An 18037-nucleotide genomic window follows, 5' to 3' on the forward strand; every position below is an offset into this window, starting at 1 on the left:
GGTTCGATCTTCGTCACCAGACGATTTCGTTTGGCATTTCATTGCTGTTCTGGAAAATTACAGCTCACTTTTAAACGTATCTTATGCCCTTGCCAAGAATGTTCCCGACCGTAGAGTGTTTATTAATGCCACTGTAGCTTGCATCATCCAGTCAGTCTTGCGTTAGCGCCCGAGCCGACGGGCATCCCCGTATATGTTTGTTTTTTGTTCAGAGGCACAGGTTCACCTAATTACTAGTTTAGTGCTTATCACTTAACTATCTCAACACATATTTGTAACAAAGATTTGTCCAGATTAGCAAATTCTTTAAAATTCAAATTGCACGAGTTCAATGCACCTTTGTCGGATTTTAAACATTCAGGAGCAACGTTTGAATCATACGCTAAGAAATAATTTACTTTTTTTCTATTCTCGTCGCTTCAGAGCTATCATTTGTTGCCCATCCCTGTAATGTTCTTACGATTCTGGGATTATCAGTATTTACAAAAAAACAATAGCATAATTAATGGAGACGCCACTCCTGTTACGCGCAGTGCAATAATGTGTTTAAAGCAACAGTTTCGTATTGACGTTCCACTTTTCTTAATACTAAAATACCCATAAACAAGGTTGCTGCCAATAACCTATTGCCCATGCTGGAAACGTTTAAAATACATTGAGAGCTATAAATAGGTTCACTGCAAAACAAAAACAAAAAAAAGAACATATGTAGATGTAAATGTGCCTGGGACTTAAAGGGCCCATGAAACGAATTTTGAGTTGGAACAAATCATTTTAGATTGGGGTTTTATTAATAGCACATCGTTCAGTGGGCCAAAAAAAAAAAAGGTAGAGAGTGAAAAGCCTTACTTTCAGTGCGAAAATTTGAAAACACAGCGGACTATTTTGTACCTCCTCCCCTTCGTAAGCTCTCTGCCTTTTCACTGTGATACATCCGCGGTCTCAAGAGTGCGCTATCGGGTCCAAACGCACATCACACGAAACCAGACCTCACTTAGTCCCTTCACCCTTAAGCTGACAATGTGGTGGAAGCTACGTGCTTGCCGGACCAATTTGGCGCCTTTCTTTCATCACCTGATCTTATTCTCTGCGCGTGAGTATGCACGAAGGAGGGTGATCACGTCGTAAGTCTTGCTGGCCCAACGAGCACGTAGCTTCCACACCACTGTCAGCCTCGGGGTGAACGGGGTGGGGAAAGCAACTTCTGTCTGAATTTTGAGCGACGGGCTAATCTTCTAGGGGGACAGTGGCTCTGCCCGGGTACACAAACCAGATTCCGAGCAAGAGGGGCCTCTTCTCTTTTCGTCTTCTTGAACTGTTTAGTGGAATGCACGATTTCGGAGTTGAGGAGAAAAGCTAAACAGGAAAAGGTTGAAAAAGCGTTTCATGACCTCTGTAATGGTAACATGGTTCCCACCATTTGAAACAACTAATGAATTTATTCATGTAGGCTATACCGTAGGCAAACGAACTGATAACTTTACTCAGCAATCCGCATGTCAAGTTTCTGTAAATATGGAGATTTGTCAGCGTACTTAAGTGGACTTCTGTCTGCTAGTAGCTATTTCAGTGCCATCAAAAAGGCAGGTCACGTTGTCCTGCTCAGGATACGCAGCCGCCTGGCGATGCTTCAAAAGACGATCCTCATCGTGCGATCTACAACAGGACTTTCCATGAGAAAAATGACGCGTAAAATTGCTATGTTGAGTATCCGCTTCATCCCTTGCCAGAGATTTCCTGTTTGTAGGGTCAACAGTGTTTTCCACGTAGTAGACGTATACAAAGTGCTTGTTGATTTCACTAGATCTTCCTAACAATTTTCCAGACCTTTTGTTAGAAAATACGTTTTGCCGCCGTTAGTTTTTTATCATTCGGTATTGAAGGTCACCCCTAGAGACGCGTTATAAACATTACTTTTTTTAAAAGATCTTTCAATATGAAGCGGTTTGCATCATTCCATCACTCCTTTTACTATTCAACTCATAATCCAAGATTTCATGAGTCTGCCTAAGAACTTATATTCAGTTTTACACAATTTTTACACACTCGTTGAAAAACATTATCAATGGAAGCTTTACAAAGCTTGCGAGGTCTTTCAAGATTCACTTCTCTTTAACTTTCAGAAGGGCACAAAATAGCGTAAGCCTTGGATAAAACAATACTCTTTATTTTAACCTTTTTAGGGGCGAAACCGGGCATATCTAGAAGCTAGAAAAATTTAAAAATTATGAAGACAGGCTAGCGTCAAAATATAAAGACCTGTTCTCGCTGCCCATTGAATTCTCGAGTGAAGATACCTGCACTAAACAACGACAACAGCTAAATTTCGCGTCATCGGAGTCGCTTTGGCATGCACAGTCACAGTCGCGCCAAACAAAACAACAAAAACGCTGCAACAGTTTCCGGGCCTCCCAATCTATATCCACATACTCTTATTAATTTTTAGGGGCGAAGCTCCTTAGGGTCTAGCCTTGTCCGGCGTCCGTGCTCACATCGATTACCATCTCATCTGTCGTCTTAAAAAAAAAAAAAGAAAAAAAATGTCTGCGCAGTCGACAGGATTCGAACCTGTGCGGGGAGACCCCGATGGGTTTCTAGTCAATCACTTTAACCACTCGGCCACGACTGCAGGACGAGTAGTCGGTTCTGAGATGTGGTAGTAACTCAAGAGCTGGGGATGTGGTGGATGAAACGTTGAATGTAGCCGCTCAACGTCTAAACAGGAGAGGACGCTGCGGTCAAATGCGTATATAAGCGCGTTAAGCTTTGCATGCATTGGTTTAACGTTTATAGGCGAGAGAGCGCTGCGATCAGATGCTCAAATGCCTATATAACCACGTTCCATACCACATATAAAAAAATCAGTACCATCAGAACTACATATGAACAAAATCAATACCATCAGCACCACCAGAGCTTCGCCCCAATCAACATCATTCACCACGTGGAGATGCGGTCATTTTTTATGGTGCGATCTGCATCACGAGTCGTACAACAGATTGCAATATCTTGTCTTGGTCCTTTTTCGTGTGTCTGTAAGATGTTCTCGTTGCTATTTTAATAACTCAGTGCTCCAGATTTGGTCTCTTTTGCTTATGTTGCAACACTTCAGTGGGAGCTCATGAAGTTTCTGTTCCACACGGTGATCAAATAGTGGGAGGGACCAACAACTCTTCTTCGGCATTAGGTGCCCAAGACGAGTTGTTGGCTCCCATTGGTGTCAACTATCTCCAAAACCCTGTGTTTGTAATACTTACCTGTCGAGCTTAGACGTATATATACGTAAGAGGTAATCACAACTTATACGACGTCCGAGCTCGAGCCTCGCTCCAACGACTGGAGCTTCGATGTCGTGTTCGGCTGCAAGAATCGATCTCGATGTTGTCGAGCGGCACGTTCCTGTACTGTGTCGTATAATTGTCGGCAAATACGCGCACTTCGCGACCCTTCCTGGTAAACTCGCCGTCCACGTCTATGAGCCACTTGTCAAAGAAGTCCTGAGCCACTCAAGACGTTCTACTTTGAGCGTACCTGAGTTGAATATTGTGGCCTCTTTTATATACGGTATTTCGAATTACCCGAAAATTATACAATGAAGTTTTGTGGTGTTATACGCGTCGGTTTAGAGGCGTACCGTAATCCGAGTCTTGTATTTTTAACTGCCTCCACACCTGTCCCCACTCAAGTCAAGCATTTGCCAGGGATGCTTTTGCCACATGAGGAGTGTGTCCTCGGCCTTTTGAAACAATCATTGTGTTTTTCCTCGATTTAACCCAGTCCTTTAGCGATGTCCTCACATTTTCGGAATTCACCGCTTCAATTTTCCTCGAATTACCTTTTTGAGGATGTAGCACTGGTATTCAAGGCGTCGTAGTCATTCACCTAAGGTGAAAGTTTTTTACACCAAAAAAAAGTGCCATTTCTAGCCTTCTGATGCGACATTTATCCCAACGCGGCAATTATATCACAAATATACGGCGATAAAGTGTACCAAAATGCGTCTTCAGCGCATCGTAACGCGAGGAGGAGCACTCCAATCAAAGGGCAACATACATAACAAGCAGGGAACGCAGGATGGAGAGGCCGTCATTTAGTTGAGGTCGAGGGGAAACAAAATCCCATGGGCGCTACACTTTGTTTCACCTTAGGTCCGAGCGCGGACAAGGTTATCAGCCGAAGGGCCAATCAAACAGCGAAAGAGGCACAACGTCTTGGCGTGCTCTCTGCGGTTGATAGGACTAGCCGGCGGAGGAGCACCCACAGAGAGACAGCGAATACCGGCTGGTCCTATCAACTGCAGAGAGCACGCCATGACGTTGGGCCTCTTTCGCTGTTTGATTGGCCCTTCGGCTCATAACATCGGCCGCGCTCGGGCCTAAGCTGGAACGAAGTAAAGGTGCGCAAGAGGCAGCCTAACTTGCACGTCGTATAGGTTTATAAAAAAATATCCGGAAATATATATTTTTTATTGTCAGTTCTGTCGCCATGCCTTATTGCACGAACGTGTTCAAAGAGTGAGTGCAAGCATTTAAGTGTCAAGATTTCTATGCCTAAATATTTTATCTAAAAAATTCTGATATTTATTTATTTTACACTCCTGCTACCCCGGCGCAGGTATATTGTAGGAAAAAGTTGCAAAATCTTCAAATGATTCTGACATGATGATCCAAGTCACATAATATTAAATGATCAGCCGGTGCAGGAAGTTGTCAAGTGATTCTGAATTAGGGATGCTGGAGTGCAGGCTATTCCAATCGGATATAGTTCGAGGAACAAACGAGTTTTAAAGCAATCTATGCGAGTCTTCTGGAATTTGTTTATATGTCTTGGGTGTGAAGCTCTAGCGTTAGTTCTGGTGGCGAAGCGAAATATGTTGTCTGTGTTGATATGGGGGCCGCCCGTAATGATCTCAAAAGGGGATTTTAACATGGCAATTCTCGTGTGGTGGAAAAGTGGAGTCAGGTCTGTTCGGTCCATTATTTATGACCGTGAATCGTTCCGCCCATATTTATTAAAAATAAGTCTCAACGACTTTCTTTGTACCACATAACCAATATCACCCGAATTCACCTGCCGCGTGTAGCACTTGTTTCACCACTGACTAGCGACGTCATTGAATAAAATGATGACGTGGCGAGCGATGGTCGCCCCTAAAAGAGCGCTTGGAATTCACCGGTCGTGTTTAGGGCCTAGTCACCTCGCGCGCCAAAGCAGTCGACTAACAAATCTTAGTCGACTGCTTAGGCGACCAAGCGAGCGGGCGTTCTCCCCCCTTCAATGAGACCATGATGAGAAGACGAGAACGAAAAATGCATCTTCTTTGCGATGATGGGTTCCCTCCTGTCTGTTTCACGCGGACGAGTCCTGACATCAGCACTATTACGAAGAAAGGAAAACCGCCAGGATAACGCTCCTCAGAAAACAAATGGACTCTCGCTTGAAGCTATTTAGTTTCTGCATGATTAAATATCCCAATTAAGTCACTAGTCAGTAACAACTTTGGTAATTTACATAAGGAAACCTTATATCAAAACTATGACGTATTTGAAGGATAACCCCCCCCCCCCCCCCAATCTTCCCATAATCTCTATAACTCATACAAAATATCCACGTGCAAAACAAGCTATTTAACAAAAGTAAAGTACAAAATACATTTATCGTATTTTTAATAGTTTGTCCCGTAAGCCCGTTAGATCCAGCTATAAAAAATAGCACTGCTCATATCTTTGCCAGTATTACACTACAATGGTGAACTGTGCTGACTGAATTTAATATTGGAAATCGCGCGACTGTTTGCTGTGTCAGAGGGGGTGTTACCTATCCCTATGTGATCATATGTTTATAACATTAAAAAATATTAAAATATCTTAAACAACTTACATATTTTTAGTTCCTTCCTTTTAGTCTACGAACGTTTCAAATTCTACAAAAAAAGCAGGGGTAAACACCTACCTTTTAACAGCCTTCGTACGCTGCAGGACTGCATCCCCTGTGGCCCCTGGAGACTCTACGTGATTGCAGCAAAAATGTGGCACTTAGCGATAATTCATTGACGTCTCGATATCAGTAATTCTGGGTGGATAAGTGTTAACTCGTCCAAGTGGCCATGCGCCATTCAATTGTCACGATAAGCGGTTTCTTGATAATGGGCTCAGCTCCTGATATTGGCAATCGGGTGAACCCATTTATTTCCATTCAGCGAGAGATAATGCTGAGCACAAAGGCGTTCGGCGTGCGTCATCTTGAAGTGAAAGAAGCCAGTCGCCTATTTTCTTCAAAAACAGTGGGACACTGAGTGTACAACTACCGGAAAGTGCAATGCCCATGATACAGTAAGGGAGACGTCAATATAAAGGTCGTCTTTTTGTTTTTTGTCAATTTGATCCTTCAAAATGGCAGTTGTGCACAGTTTTATTATTTCCGGCTTTATTTTCTCGGCGAACGTAATTTGTGCGTAAACCCTGCTATAATGATAAAAATAAATCTGTCTGGCCGGCTTAGTTGCCTAAATCATTCGGCTTAGTTGCCGAATGAAACGTTGTGATAAAAGATTGCGTATATTACAACCCCGAAAACAAGATAATAATAGACGGTAAATCATTCATTGCACTGGCGTTAAATGAGTTGAAAAAATACATAAACCTTCTATCTACTTTGACATTGCTCCGCTAGCATCCGCGAGACACCTAAGACGCTCCGAAGCGTCACCCTGCGGTTTGATGTCAGCGCTGGTGTCATGAGTCAAGACGTTACCACCACCACATGCCGAGCGACGCATGGACAGGACACTTCCGTATCACAACATGAGAATCGATATTTAAAGAATTAAGGGTAAACTAAATCTAGCATTGAGCCGAACAAAAACAAAAAAAAACAAACACGGAAATCGGTAATTGCAGCTTGAAAACATTCATGTTCGGACGCCGGCTAAACGTAGCATATGGTCATTCCTTAACCGCCAACTTTATATTTTTTCTTGCGTTGAGACGTTGCATTTCGAAAAACAAATGCGGCTTTGTTTTCTAGCGAAAGCGCAATTAAACGAGCGTCGGGACCTCTATTATATGCTAAACGGTCAGACGTCTGTGGTTTCCAGAAAGAATGTAGCATGCATTTAAAGGAAACAGCCGATTCTGGAGCATTAAAGGGGTACTGCAACGAAAATTCAACGCGTCTTCAGTTATATCTAAGGCCGCTGAGATGAACAGGTTTGTAAAACTGTTTCTTAGGCTCTAAACAGAAAATGCTGAGAATGTATGCATTGATAACGTTCAAACTATGCAATAATAATAACAATAATAATAAAATTCTGACCGAAGGTACCCGATAAAAAAAAACTTACTATTTATAAAAAAAAAAAACTGCTTGATTTTATAACAACGACGAAGCTGAACTGCTGTACACGTGCACCGTTTCAACATTACGGGAGCACCACAGGAGATACTACATTCTGACGAAAATTTGACCGTAAAAGAACTCTTAGTGGTTCGCCGGCTTGTCAATTATTTACACACTAAGAGGGTATTTTAAGCGTTCTCTCAAGAGGGTCTTCCTGAAAACTCTATAAGGGGTTCTTTTAAGCTCTTTCTTATGCGAAAGAGTTTTTCATCACCCAGTTGCCTTTCTAGCACGCATGAAGGCGATAGTGCCTGAGGCAAAACCGTTCTTCACACGTTCTTCACAAGCCATCGCAAACAATCAAGCACTCTGAACGCATCAGGTGACTCCGCGCCTAGCGCGTCCCTCCACCCCTCCTGGAGGTCACGTGATACTTGCACGGCCTATTAAATTTGCTTAGATGGGACCTAGTACCAATATTAGTTCCTCGTAAGAAAAAATGGCCCATAGCAGCAATGAAACTACTTGCGTGCCGGAATGCAAGAGCATTCCTACGCGCAGCGCATTCCTACAAAGAGCGCGCCATGTCTTCCTACCGCACGCAACGCTGCGGCGGTGACATCACGCACCTCCCTCCCCTCTCTCTCTCTCTCTCCACCCCCCCCCCCCCCCCCAATGCGCAAGCGCGGCGAACCCTGCCAACTTCATGACGGCTTCCGTCATAACGCATTGCAATACTGTGCTTTTTTTTTTTTTCTTATTTGGGAATACACATTTAGGTTCCGTTTTTCTGCTACAGACGGTTGCAGACAACGCCGGCTTCGCTGCATGGGACAGTTAAGGCTTTCGCATTAAAACCTTACCGGAAAGTTTAGCTGCGATACCACTTTGTTACATTCTTTAGTGACTGACCGCTGAAGTATACAGGGTTTGCCCTGTGGCGAGCTTCCGTTTCTTACCCTTCAGTCAATGAGACTGGAGCATTAGATAACAAGAACGCCGACGAACGAATCATGAAGCAAAACGCATGAACACAATAAGCTATAAGCACTGCGTTTCTCAAGGTGTCAGTAAGTTTAGTGTCAGCAAAGCTGCAATAAATCAATTTGTATTTCTTAGTGTGCATGCGCGTGCATGCGACGTTGTGTTCGAGGAGTTCATCAGTGTAGCACAAGATTTTCCGAAGTCTTTGGAGCGGTGTACTGATTAATCAAAGAATCAGTTTCATCAAATACAAAAGAAATAAAATTACATTTGTGGAAGCGCACGTAAATGTCGAGTATAAATTACGATCAGTTTTTTATCCTACCCCACAGCACACTGCCTAAAGTAAGAAACGTCGGTTTTCAGAGAGAGAGTCAACAACGTAATCAATGAAAAATAATCTGATTTGTTTTATTTACATCCGGCCTTGAATGATGGAAATTAAATTACTCTGATTTGGCAGCTGGAACCTTCAGTCGATTATTACGTTCTCCGCACACGACAGATAGCCAAATCAGGCTAAAGAATATTAATAATCCTCCCTTAAGTCGGTACAGGTTATTGTGAGATCCAGACATGCTGTAGAGTGCATCTGAAAAGAGAGTTGTACTCATGAAATGTTCCATCATACTGAGCACTTTACATCTAACATCTCCAGTTATCAAATCTCAATAAAAATGCGTCACATCAATGACAAAAATACACTGGAAGAACTGCGTGTTCGGTTTATTCAAAACCTGAAAAAAAGTATATCGAATTAAGGTGGTTTGACCTGCTATTTTTGATTTGTACCCTAACAAAGAGTTTTATTGTTTTTTGTCAAAGAGTGAACTCACATGCAAACGCAATTATACAAGGTTCGATGTGCGAATTCAACCAACGGGCTTACAGGTACGCTTAAAAACACCTGCGAAAATATCGGTGACGATTGAGAACTATTTGAGTGTTCGTTTTTGCACCTAGGCGCAAGCATGAACATACAATGTCCTTATTCATATTGGCGCATGTCGAATTTCCGACTCACTGAATTTGTGAAGACCTGTGAAATAATTGTTGGGTGTTTTTGAATTCAGTATTAAATAAGGTTATTTTGGTATTCTAGTTAGGAATGACTTGACAAATACATTTTTACAAGAATACATAGTTTAGTGCAGAAGAAAGATGATTTCCTAGTTGACTTACCAAAGGAACGCTATTTATACAGTAATTATCCATATTAAACGAAAATCGGTAATACAGTTGCTATCCCTCATACCTCCGTATTAATGGTGTGACTCAAATACCAATTACATTTGTTGCTGGCAAACTTATATTATAAATGTTTATTATTTTTGCTAACATATTGCAAGAAGGTACATTTTCTGGATGCTTTAAATTGCATAATGTGCAGTTCTCTTTAATAGAGGACATCCCACGAAATAAACCATTTTGCGTGAGCGTTTATGATTAAAAAATAATATGCTTATATTAAAATTAATTGCCAAAGGTTCTAGCTTGAATGAATTCCGCGAGATTCTACCCAATGCATAACTTGATATTTATATATGTTTCTTGTTTTTTTTTTCTTACTTACCAACCAAAAGGGGACTGGAGATGATCAAAGGAGCCTTGACCACGCCAATGGCTCCATGAATTATGGATAATCTCTCCATGGAAAGGTAGTCGACGACCAGAACATCGTGAAGAACGCTCCCACCCCCGAGAAAGGCTGCTGTCAGCGCGCATAAAACCGCAATTATCCAGTAAGTCGTCGCAAAGGGAACAACCAACAACGTGACGCCTACGAGCACGAAACTAAGCATTACAAACGTGCTTCGTCGCAGACATTTTGTGTCGGCTATTAGAGGGAGAAAGATTCGGCCAAATGCGCTCGCTGCGACATAACATGGTTTTAACCATGCTGCATCTGATTTCACGCTACCCTGATCGACTGCAAAATCAATCACGGTAGTGAGAAAAATCGTGTCGATGACGGCTGTTACTGCACTCGATATAATCACGATATAAAAGGCGGGGCTCGCAAAAAGGGTCCGAAATTCGGTGTAGCATCCACAGCTTTGTGGAAGTTCCTCCTTGGGTTTTCCGAATTCTTGCATTTCAATGTACTTTCCGCTTTCATTGGAGATGTCTGCTCCCACTGTGGTAGGACGTTTGCTCATGGAAGGCGCTCTGCTTGAGAATGGAGCTCTCAATACGTACGCGAGAGGCGTGAGGTGCATAGAGAGGGCACCGAGCACAAAAAGGCTTCCTTGGATGCCGTACGATTCCTTAAAGAAATTAAGAAGTTCCGTGAAAACGAGCCCGGACAGCGGCTTCCCAAGTGACGCAGCGCCGTGAGCGACTCCCCTGAACTTGCTGAAGTGCATCATCGTTAGGAGATACAACGACACCAAAATCGTTCCACTTCCTATACCTGAAAAGGTGGATAGAGTGAGCATGAACATTTAAATAAAACTATTATTGAGTAAGAAAAGCCAATATAGGAATTCTCTTTATGCAACCTCACAATACTACACATGTTAAAGATAATCTTGGTTCAAAATGCCTGACGTGTTCGACATTTCTGTACGAAGTTTGCCTTGTACTTAGCATACATTTTTATTTTTGTAAGCTAAGGGCTATTTTTTCCACCCTTAAGACAAGCAAATGTTGAAAAAAAAATACAAATATTTTTTTTTTTGTTTTAGACCTGCAGGTACTATCACAGCCAATGTGGGCTGATACGCCACGGCGCGTGGCGCGTGTTGCTATCAGATTGGACTGTACCTCTTTTTTGTTTGCAAACTGTGACGCACACTGAGGCTAAGACAACTCCACTCCTGCGCTTGTTGCTCCACTCTATTTCCTTGTCGTCTCCTACAAAGTCATAAATAAGCAGAAACAACATGTTCGGCATAGCCCATAAAAATGGCGTATGATAAACATTCCATAGAGAAAGCTCGTGTTTTTGAGTGCCAAAGGCGTGCAAAAAGATAATTGGCTAGAAACGATTGCGTTAGTTTTAATGGCCAATCAACATGTTTATTGGGAGGTTATCACACGGTTAGGGTAAATCTGTTCGGAGGATAAAACCAAATTGTAGCCTGTCAAGTGGATTTTTATGATGGCATAGTTCCTGCGCATGACGCATGAAAGATCTGAAATTCCTCACTAAAAAATGTGGTACAATAATCGGCCATGCGCGATATTTTCCTGAGTTAGCCTCTTGCGATTTTGGTTCTTTCTAAAGTTGAAATAAGATATGCATTAATGGAACTAAGGTATGGTGACTTTCTGACGTCAATTAAAACGACTCGAAAACGTTGTTTTGAGGTTTCCAAACAATGATTTAAAATAATGTTTCTGGCAAAGACACTATCGTTTTACGATGTGTTTAGCTTCAAAAATCGAATAGTTTGAGGGTGCCAACAGCCGCTAGCGGAGAAAAAAGCAAACTTTGGTTTCGAGCGCCATTCCGAGAATTAAATTGTCTCACTTGGTACGTATAAAAATCAAGCGAAAGCGTACTTTTCATATGAAAAGGTTATTTTTAATGAATTGGCCAGAAAAAAACAAACTATACTCGATTACTTTTAATCTGACTCTTGAATGACACGCCTGAAAGCGCTATTATATATATTTTATATATATAGAAACAGGTACTTTAAAAATCTGCCAACGTAATTTTTTCCTTGTTAAATCATAAATATGAATGCATTGATATTTTACAAAAAAAAAAGAATTTACATACTTGCTTTGTAACGATAGGTATTACTAGTATTACATAATCGGTTCACACCCTGTTTCTGTCGTAATTACATGGCGTTCAATGTAGCAATTCAAATCTATGTGACACAATGTAAACCTAATTATATCGTCTCTGTTATTGAATGTTATTTTCAGAATTTTTCATTATCAAAATTAGTTCGTTTTTTTCCCACCCATAAAATGCAGCAAAAGCAATCTTTTATGTCAAACCGTATTAAAAAGCATATGCATAGTTTTGTTATTTATTTAATATAATTATAACATGCTTACCATGCACTACTCCAAGTGTCACTGACATTATGGGAATGTTACTGGCAAATCCAGATACCATAATTCCAATCCAAGCAAGCACACTTCCCACAATCATCACGGATCGTATGGAAAATGTGTGCTGTAGTGGTCCGACCAGGATACCTGAAATGTTCTCTCTTCTATTTTTAAAAATGAACCGATTTATTAAGTAAATTATCTCCAGTAAACGCTTTCAACAGGAAACTAGAGTATACCTATAGTTAAAATATAATGATAATGTGATAATATTCACGGCATTTTTACACTAACTTCTGTAATAGAGAGATAGCATATATATTTACTCACAAGTTCAGAAACGCGGGGTGCGACTTTTCACATTCTCGCTTCTCGCTTTGTGAATGGTTCCTCAACGTTGTTATAAGTAATGCCGTCATCAGAATGGCTACGGAATGATCGTGAGATACTAAAGGCGCGACATGCCTGCCTTTTTTTTAAGCTGTTTAAATAATGCCTCTCGTTTACAGAATCACGTAACACGAAGAGTGCCATGGAGGTTCCGACGACGACGGCGTTGCGTTCTACTTTAGGACTCGCGCATGCAAACCGGTAAGCTCTCCGTTCAACCATTCGGTGTGATTTTGTAGGTAGGTCATTTGTGTACCGCCCTTGCACCTCCATAACAATCGGATCTGGCAACCTAATACCGCACCCAACTGCAGCTAAGATGAAAATATTGTACTAATATCTAGGATACATCAAAACGGGGAACATTGTCGGCAGTTTGATGTTCTAGACCCATGATAGGAATAAAAAAAAAATAAAAAAACAGGGCGTGGGCTGGTTAAAGAACACACTTTTCGTGTAAGGCTCGTAAAATTAGGAGGTGCTAGAGAAAACCAGCCTTCTGCGTTGAATCCTTATTCCGAACTTTTTTGTTCGAGTTCCGCCCATTGAGAAGCATGCGGGAAGTGCCTCAGCACGCATCTCGTATCGCTGTGCCGCAGTGTACTCCCGCAGCATAAAGGTCGTCGGCCTCGTCGCCGTCACCATGGCAACGAACGCCGAGTGACCTTTTCGGACGGCGCGTGTATCACTGAGGAGCGTGTAATGTAATGAGCGTGAGAGTGTCATCAGCAGCCGCAGACCGTCGCGTCTTCGCGGCGAGGGTTCGGGGCTGCTTATTACAAAACAATTAAACCTCGGCTGCCAGACGGTGTTCGGAAACTCAACTTTCGTTGCCATGGTGACGGCGATGAAAGCAGACGGCCGTTATGCTGCGGAAGAACACTGCGGCGCAGCGACACGAGGTGCGTGCTGAGGCCCTTACCGCATGTTTTTCGATGGGCGGAACGCGAACAAAAAGAGTTCGAAATAAGGACTTAACGCAGAAGGCTGGTTTTCTTTAGCGCCTAATAATTTGACAAGCCTTACACACAAGAAAAACACATGTTTTTAGACCAAAATTTGCACATAGTTTTTTTCTTTTTTTCAACATCAACATGGGGTTAAGGTATCAATGTGCCAAACTGTTAATGTGTACCAATGACCGGATGAGGAGTGGAAGTGATATTTTTCTAAATAACTTTCACAAATGACCGTCCTTATTACCAAATAACTTTCGTGAACTGTAAAATACTGCGGAACGATAAGGGCGAATACTACCGAAGAATATTTCAAATTACGGCACCGAATATTTTACAGGAACTTTTGAACCCCAGTGTACAGGATTGGAACAGCAAGTTTTTGATCACGGAATTCTTCAATCTATTAAGACTAAGTGTGTTGAGGAAAGTACGTGGTTAGTTATTTTTGTTTTTTACCCAATAGGTCAATATAAAATAAATGAGTATAAGCTGAGCCATTTTTGAGAACATAAAAAAGGGATACTTTATGCAGACTAATTATGTACTTTTTGGATTGTAGAACTTATTGGAAACAATATAAAGTGTTTAGCACAGTCAAAAAGGCTGACTGTCTTGACCTGCAAAAAAAATATAACTTATACGCATTGCAAACCTATGAAGTTTTATTATTTTTTTATCTTAGTTTTCGCTTGGCTCCAGTGATACACTTATTCTCTTCCTCAGTGGCAAAATATGTAACCGCACTCATGGCAATACGTAAGTGGTCCTTCTGAACAGTCCCGCGATGTCAGTGGTAAATACTTTGTTAAAAAAGAAACTGCAGGTCGATATAACATTTAACAAAGTTCAAAACGCTTCCACTCTTTCAGAAAAAAAAAAAAATCCGAACCCATGCAGGCACCCGCAGCTTACCAACAGTATCCGGCAATACCGACAGAACAGTGTTGGGCACAGATGCCATTTTTTCGTCAACCTGAAACTTCTCCATAAACGCACTCTTCATGTAGTCGGATGTTTGCGATACTGCCACGGCGAGGAGGGTCGCCGTGGCTATGATCACTACGATGTGCGCTTTGCTGTCCGGAGTGGGAGCTCGTCTGCGTCTTCTTGGATCCGGTGGTTCTTCACGATTTGACATTTCTGGCGGCCTAATGGCGCAAAGTGAACGTCAAAAGGCATTACAATATGAAGTCTGAATAACTCGGCAATATAAAAAAAAGTTATGAGACGAGATAGATATACACTCCGTTTCACTTTAAGCCCTACAGCATACAACATTACGAAGTGATAGATACAATTAGGTAGCCACAAAATGGCAGCGACAAGAGGGCATCGTCACGGCTCTCGTTGTTTTTGTGGGCTTGCTACCGCCGGCTAAACCAAACACGAAGAGCGAAGCCCTCAGCATTGCAACGCGTTCACTGTGAGTCATTGGTTGAGTCAGGGACGTTGTACTTTCGGCACCACTTAATGGGCTCCATCGTACCATAGCGACGAATGCCGGCCGGACCTTTTTATTTATATTTATTCATTTATTTACCTTCTAGGTCCGGAGACATTACAGAGGGGAGTGGGAAATACAAAGAAATGACAACATGCAAAATAAGCACTGTCATATATAAAAAAATAAAAAAGTTAGATAGAGTATCTTTGAAAATGCATAGGTCATCAATGGTGGCAATGTCATGAGGAAGGTGGCTTCACTCTACAGAAGTGCGCGGAATGAATAAATAAAAAAATGCATTAGTGTTGCATGGAAAGACGCACACTTTGCTCTTATGATCTAAGCGACGGGAAATATAATATGGAGGGGTTAGTAGACTGTGACGCATGGCCGGATTATGTTAAATTCTGTGAAAAAGGGACAGACGAGAATATTGTCTACGTAAAACAAGAATGGGTAATGATAACGATAGTTTCATGGAGGTGACACTAGAAGTTACTATAGCCCGATCCACGTTACCTAACGTAAACTGGCCTATAGAAAAAAAAATTAAAAATGGCTAGGAATGTTTAAATCAGTGGACATTTGTCTTTATGATCCTTATTTATAGATATAGAAAGATGTGTCTACAAGGAAAGAAAAAAAAAAGAAAACCGTCGCTACCAGTAATCTGTTTTACGCTTAACATATGCAAAACGCACAGTCTAAGCAAAGAGAGGAAAGTGGGAAAGATAACACAGAACACTAAGCGCATTTAGATCAGTCTTTGAAGGCGCTTCTATTTTTAAACTCACTAGAAACAGGTCAAAGCGTTCTCTAACATTTGCCTGCTTTTGTTTTGTTAGTGGCACAGACAACAAGCGAAAAACAAATTGGAGGCGCTGCCTGGCAAAAGTTGCTTTGGCTGTGGATGTAGTTTTGGTAAATGTTTATTATTAAATATTGTAACTTCTTAAACGGATGCCACCAAATTGTAGCTTAGTCTTTGGTGTCATACTTTTGAAGCTTTTTGATTATGTCTGTGTCCTTTAGTCAACGATTTAAAAGTCGAACAGTTGTCCCGTGTTTTATCTGTATTGTCTCCAACACGGAAATCTAATTTTGCCCTCGTAAACGATGTATGAAAGATTTTCAGAAACTGAAAAAAAATAGCTCTCCAGCTTTGAGAGATGTTGGTCTATAATAAAAAAAAAATGCAGGTACCTGATAGTCTCGTTCTCTCGTGTCATCAAGCTGTCGTCTTTCGATTTTAGATGTTCGTTTAGTGCCCAGTCCATAAATGCAGAGGTACCTTTGACCACGTGTCTTTCACAGAAAATGTGGAGGAATTTTTTGCGTCGCCACAAGTGTTCCTGACGAGGAAAAACAGACCCGTACGCTACCCACTTCTGTAGCCTCTTTTTTTTTTGTTTATACTACAGCTTTTACGTACAGGCGCGCAGTACGAAAAAGCTCCGAAGCACAGCTGCAGGTGAATTCGAAAACAGAGCACTCGCTGTCGAGATTATTAAACAAACTACAAAAAGGTCCGCGTAACCTTAATTAAAAAAAAAAAAAATAGAAATAGCAAAAATAACATGAAGTGGGCTTTGATTATTTCTGGTAATAGTTTCAACAGTAAATTCTCTTCGAGTAAGACTAGGGACCATGACGGATCCTTGAGGCTGAATTAAATTTTCGCGTTCGTTACTGAAAAGTCTGCCACGTTTATGGGGCAGCTTTATATTAATACACCAATTGCGACCATTTTACATCTTATGCTCTAACCTCGAAGCTACTCTTCTGCGACATCACCTTGCTATGAGCAAAGTACGTATGACATTGACAATAATATTGTCACAGATGAAGGTGACGAGACCAAGCATAATGAACTGAACATGAAGGTTTAATCGACGAACTCCTCCCCAAAACTTGGAGCACGCTTAAGATTCGCCGTCAAGAGCGGAATGCGATAGCTTATCGGGCCCTGTTCGCATTGCCCTCATATTCGCTTCTCATGCTCATCCTGCCAGTGAACAGGAAGTACGGCAGACGTGGCCTAGCCAGTGGCGTGTCTGGCTCGCAACTGAGGGGTCGTTGACTAGAATCGAACCTAGAATCCTTCACATTTTTATTTAGGGTATATGAATTACTTTATGAAGTAAAATCCCTTGAGGCATATTTATTTCGCAATATAGGTCATGTTTTTAATCCCTTTCATTCCACGCGCGACGTCACGTTTCTCGTGAGCGTTGTGGGTTGTTTATAATTCCCAAGCGAGGTAATGTGGCTGTGACGTCACAACCCTATTGACCAATCAGGATTTTCGCGTCACGCCACCGACGCCGGCTAGTATGCGACACAAGCTTCTTAACGCTATCGCTATGGTAGCTGGAAGGGGAAGTGTGACCGGCGGGAGCGAGGGGTTGCACAGAGTTGTAATGAAAACGATTCGCGTGCGCGCTGCAGTGCCCCTCGCGGTAGCGAACATTTTCATCGCAACACACGCACTGCCCGCAGATCGTGTCCGAAATATTTTGCGAGATCCTACACTACAGAGAGTTCCCAGCTGCTCGATTGGGGTCACGTGGTGTATGGACCGCGCTTTCAATGCGAGCTACTAGGAGGTGACGAAAGCGTTGGTCGTCTGCGAGCGTTTGAGGCTTCCTGCCTGCGTTTCTCCTTGCCACGCGAAAACGCCGCGCGTGCGGACTTGTGACCAATTTTCGCAGGTGTCGTCCGCCGTTAAATTGCAAACTTACCCCATCGTTTGAGATGGTTCCTCTTTTTTTTTTGGGGGGGGGGGGGGAGGGGAGGGGGGGCATGTTACATTGAAGCCGCGGGAGGGAATTTCAAATTGGCACAGGTTCACAAGTCACATTACTAGAAATTCAAACTTGGCGTCGCCTCATGAAACCAGAGTTCGGCG

At 42.1% G+C, this 18037-nt stretch overlaps 1 protein-coding gene across 1 annotated transcript; it reads right to left on the reverse strand.

The window, feature by feature from the left end:
• Positions 1-8768: 8768 nt before the first annotated feature.
• On the reverse strand, positions 8769-16406 carry LOC8025047. The gene is made up of 5 exons (XM_002407826.5): positions 16333-16406; positions 14598-14833; positions 12340-12483; positions 9896-10735; positions 8769-8914 (listed from the first exon to the last, which is right to left on the reverse strand). The coding sequence occupies exons 1-5, from the start codon at positions 16404-16406 to the stop codon at positions 8769-8771; spliced, it is 1440 nt and encodes a 479-aa protein (XP_002407870.5).
• Between the last annotated feature and the right edge of the window lie 1631 nt (positions 16407-18037).

Source organism: Ixodes scapularis, unplaced genomic scaffold (assembly GCF_016920785.2).
Source record: "Ixodes scapularis isolate PalLabHiFi unplaced genomic scaffold, ASM1692078v2 PGA_scaffold1__304_contigs__length_218370807, whole genome shotgun sequence".
NCBI classification, from domain to species: Eukaryota; Metazoa; Arthropoda; class Arachnida; order Ixodida; family Ixodidae; genus Ixodes; species Ixodes scapularis.

Excerpts from the sequence above, each read along its gene's own strand:
- LOC8025047 (XM_002407826.5), bottom strand. The coding sequence starts at position 16,406 with ATGGACTGGGCACTAAACGAACATCTAAAATCGAAAGACGACAGCTTG. Across the intron at positions 14,834-16,332 it reads CGAGAGAACGAGACTATCAG|GCCGCCAGAAATGTCAAATC; the intron begins GTACCTGCATTT and ends TTGCGCCATTAG. Across the intron at positions 10,736-12,339 it reads GACACTTGGAGTAGTGCATG|GTATAGGAAGTGGAACGATT; the intron begins GTAAGCATGTTA and ends CCACCTTTTCAG.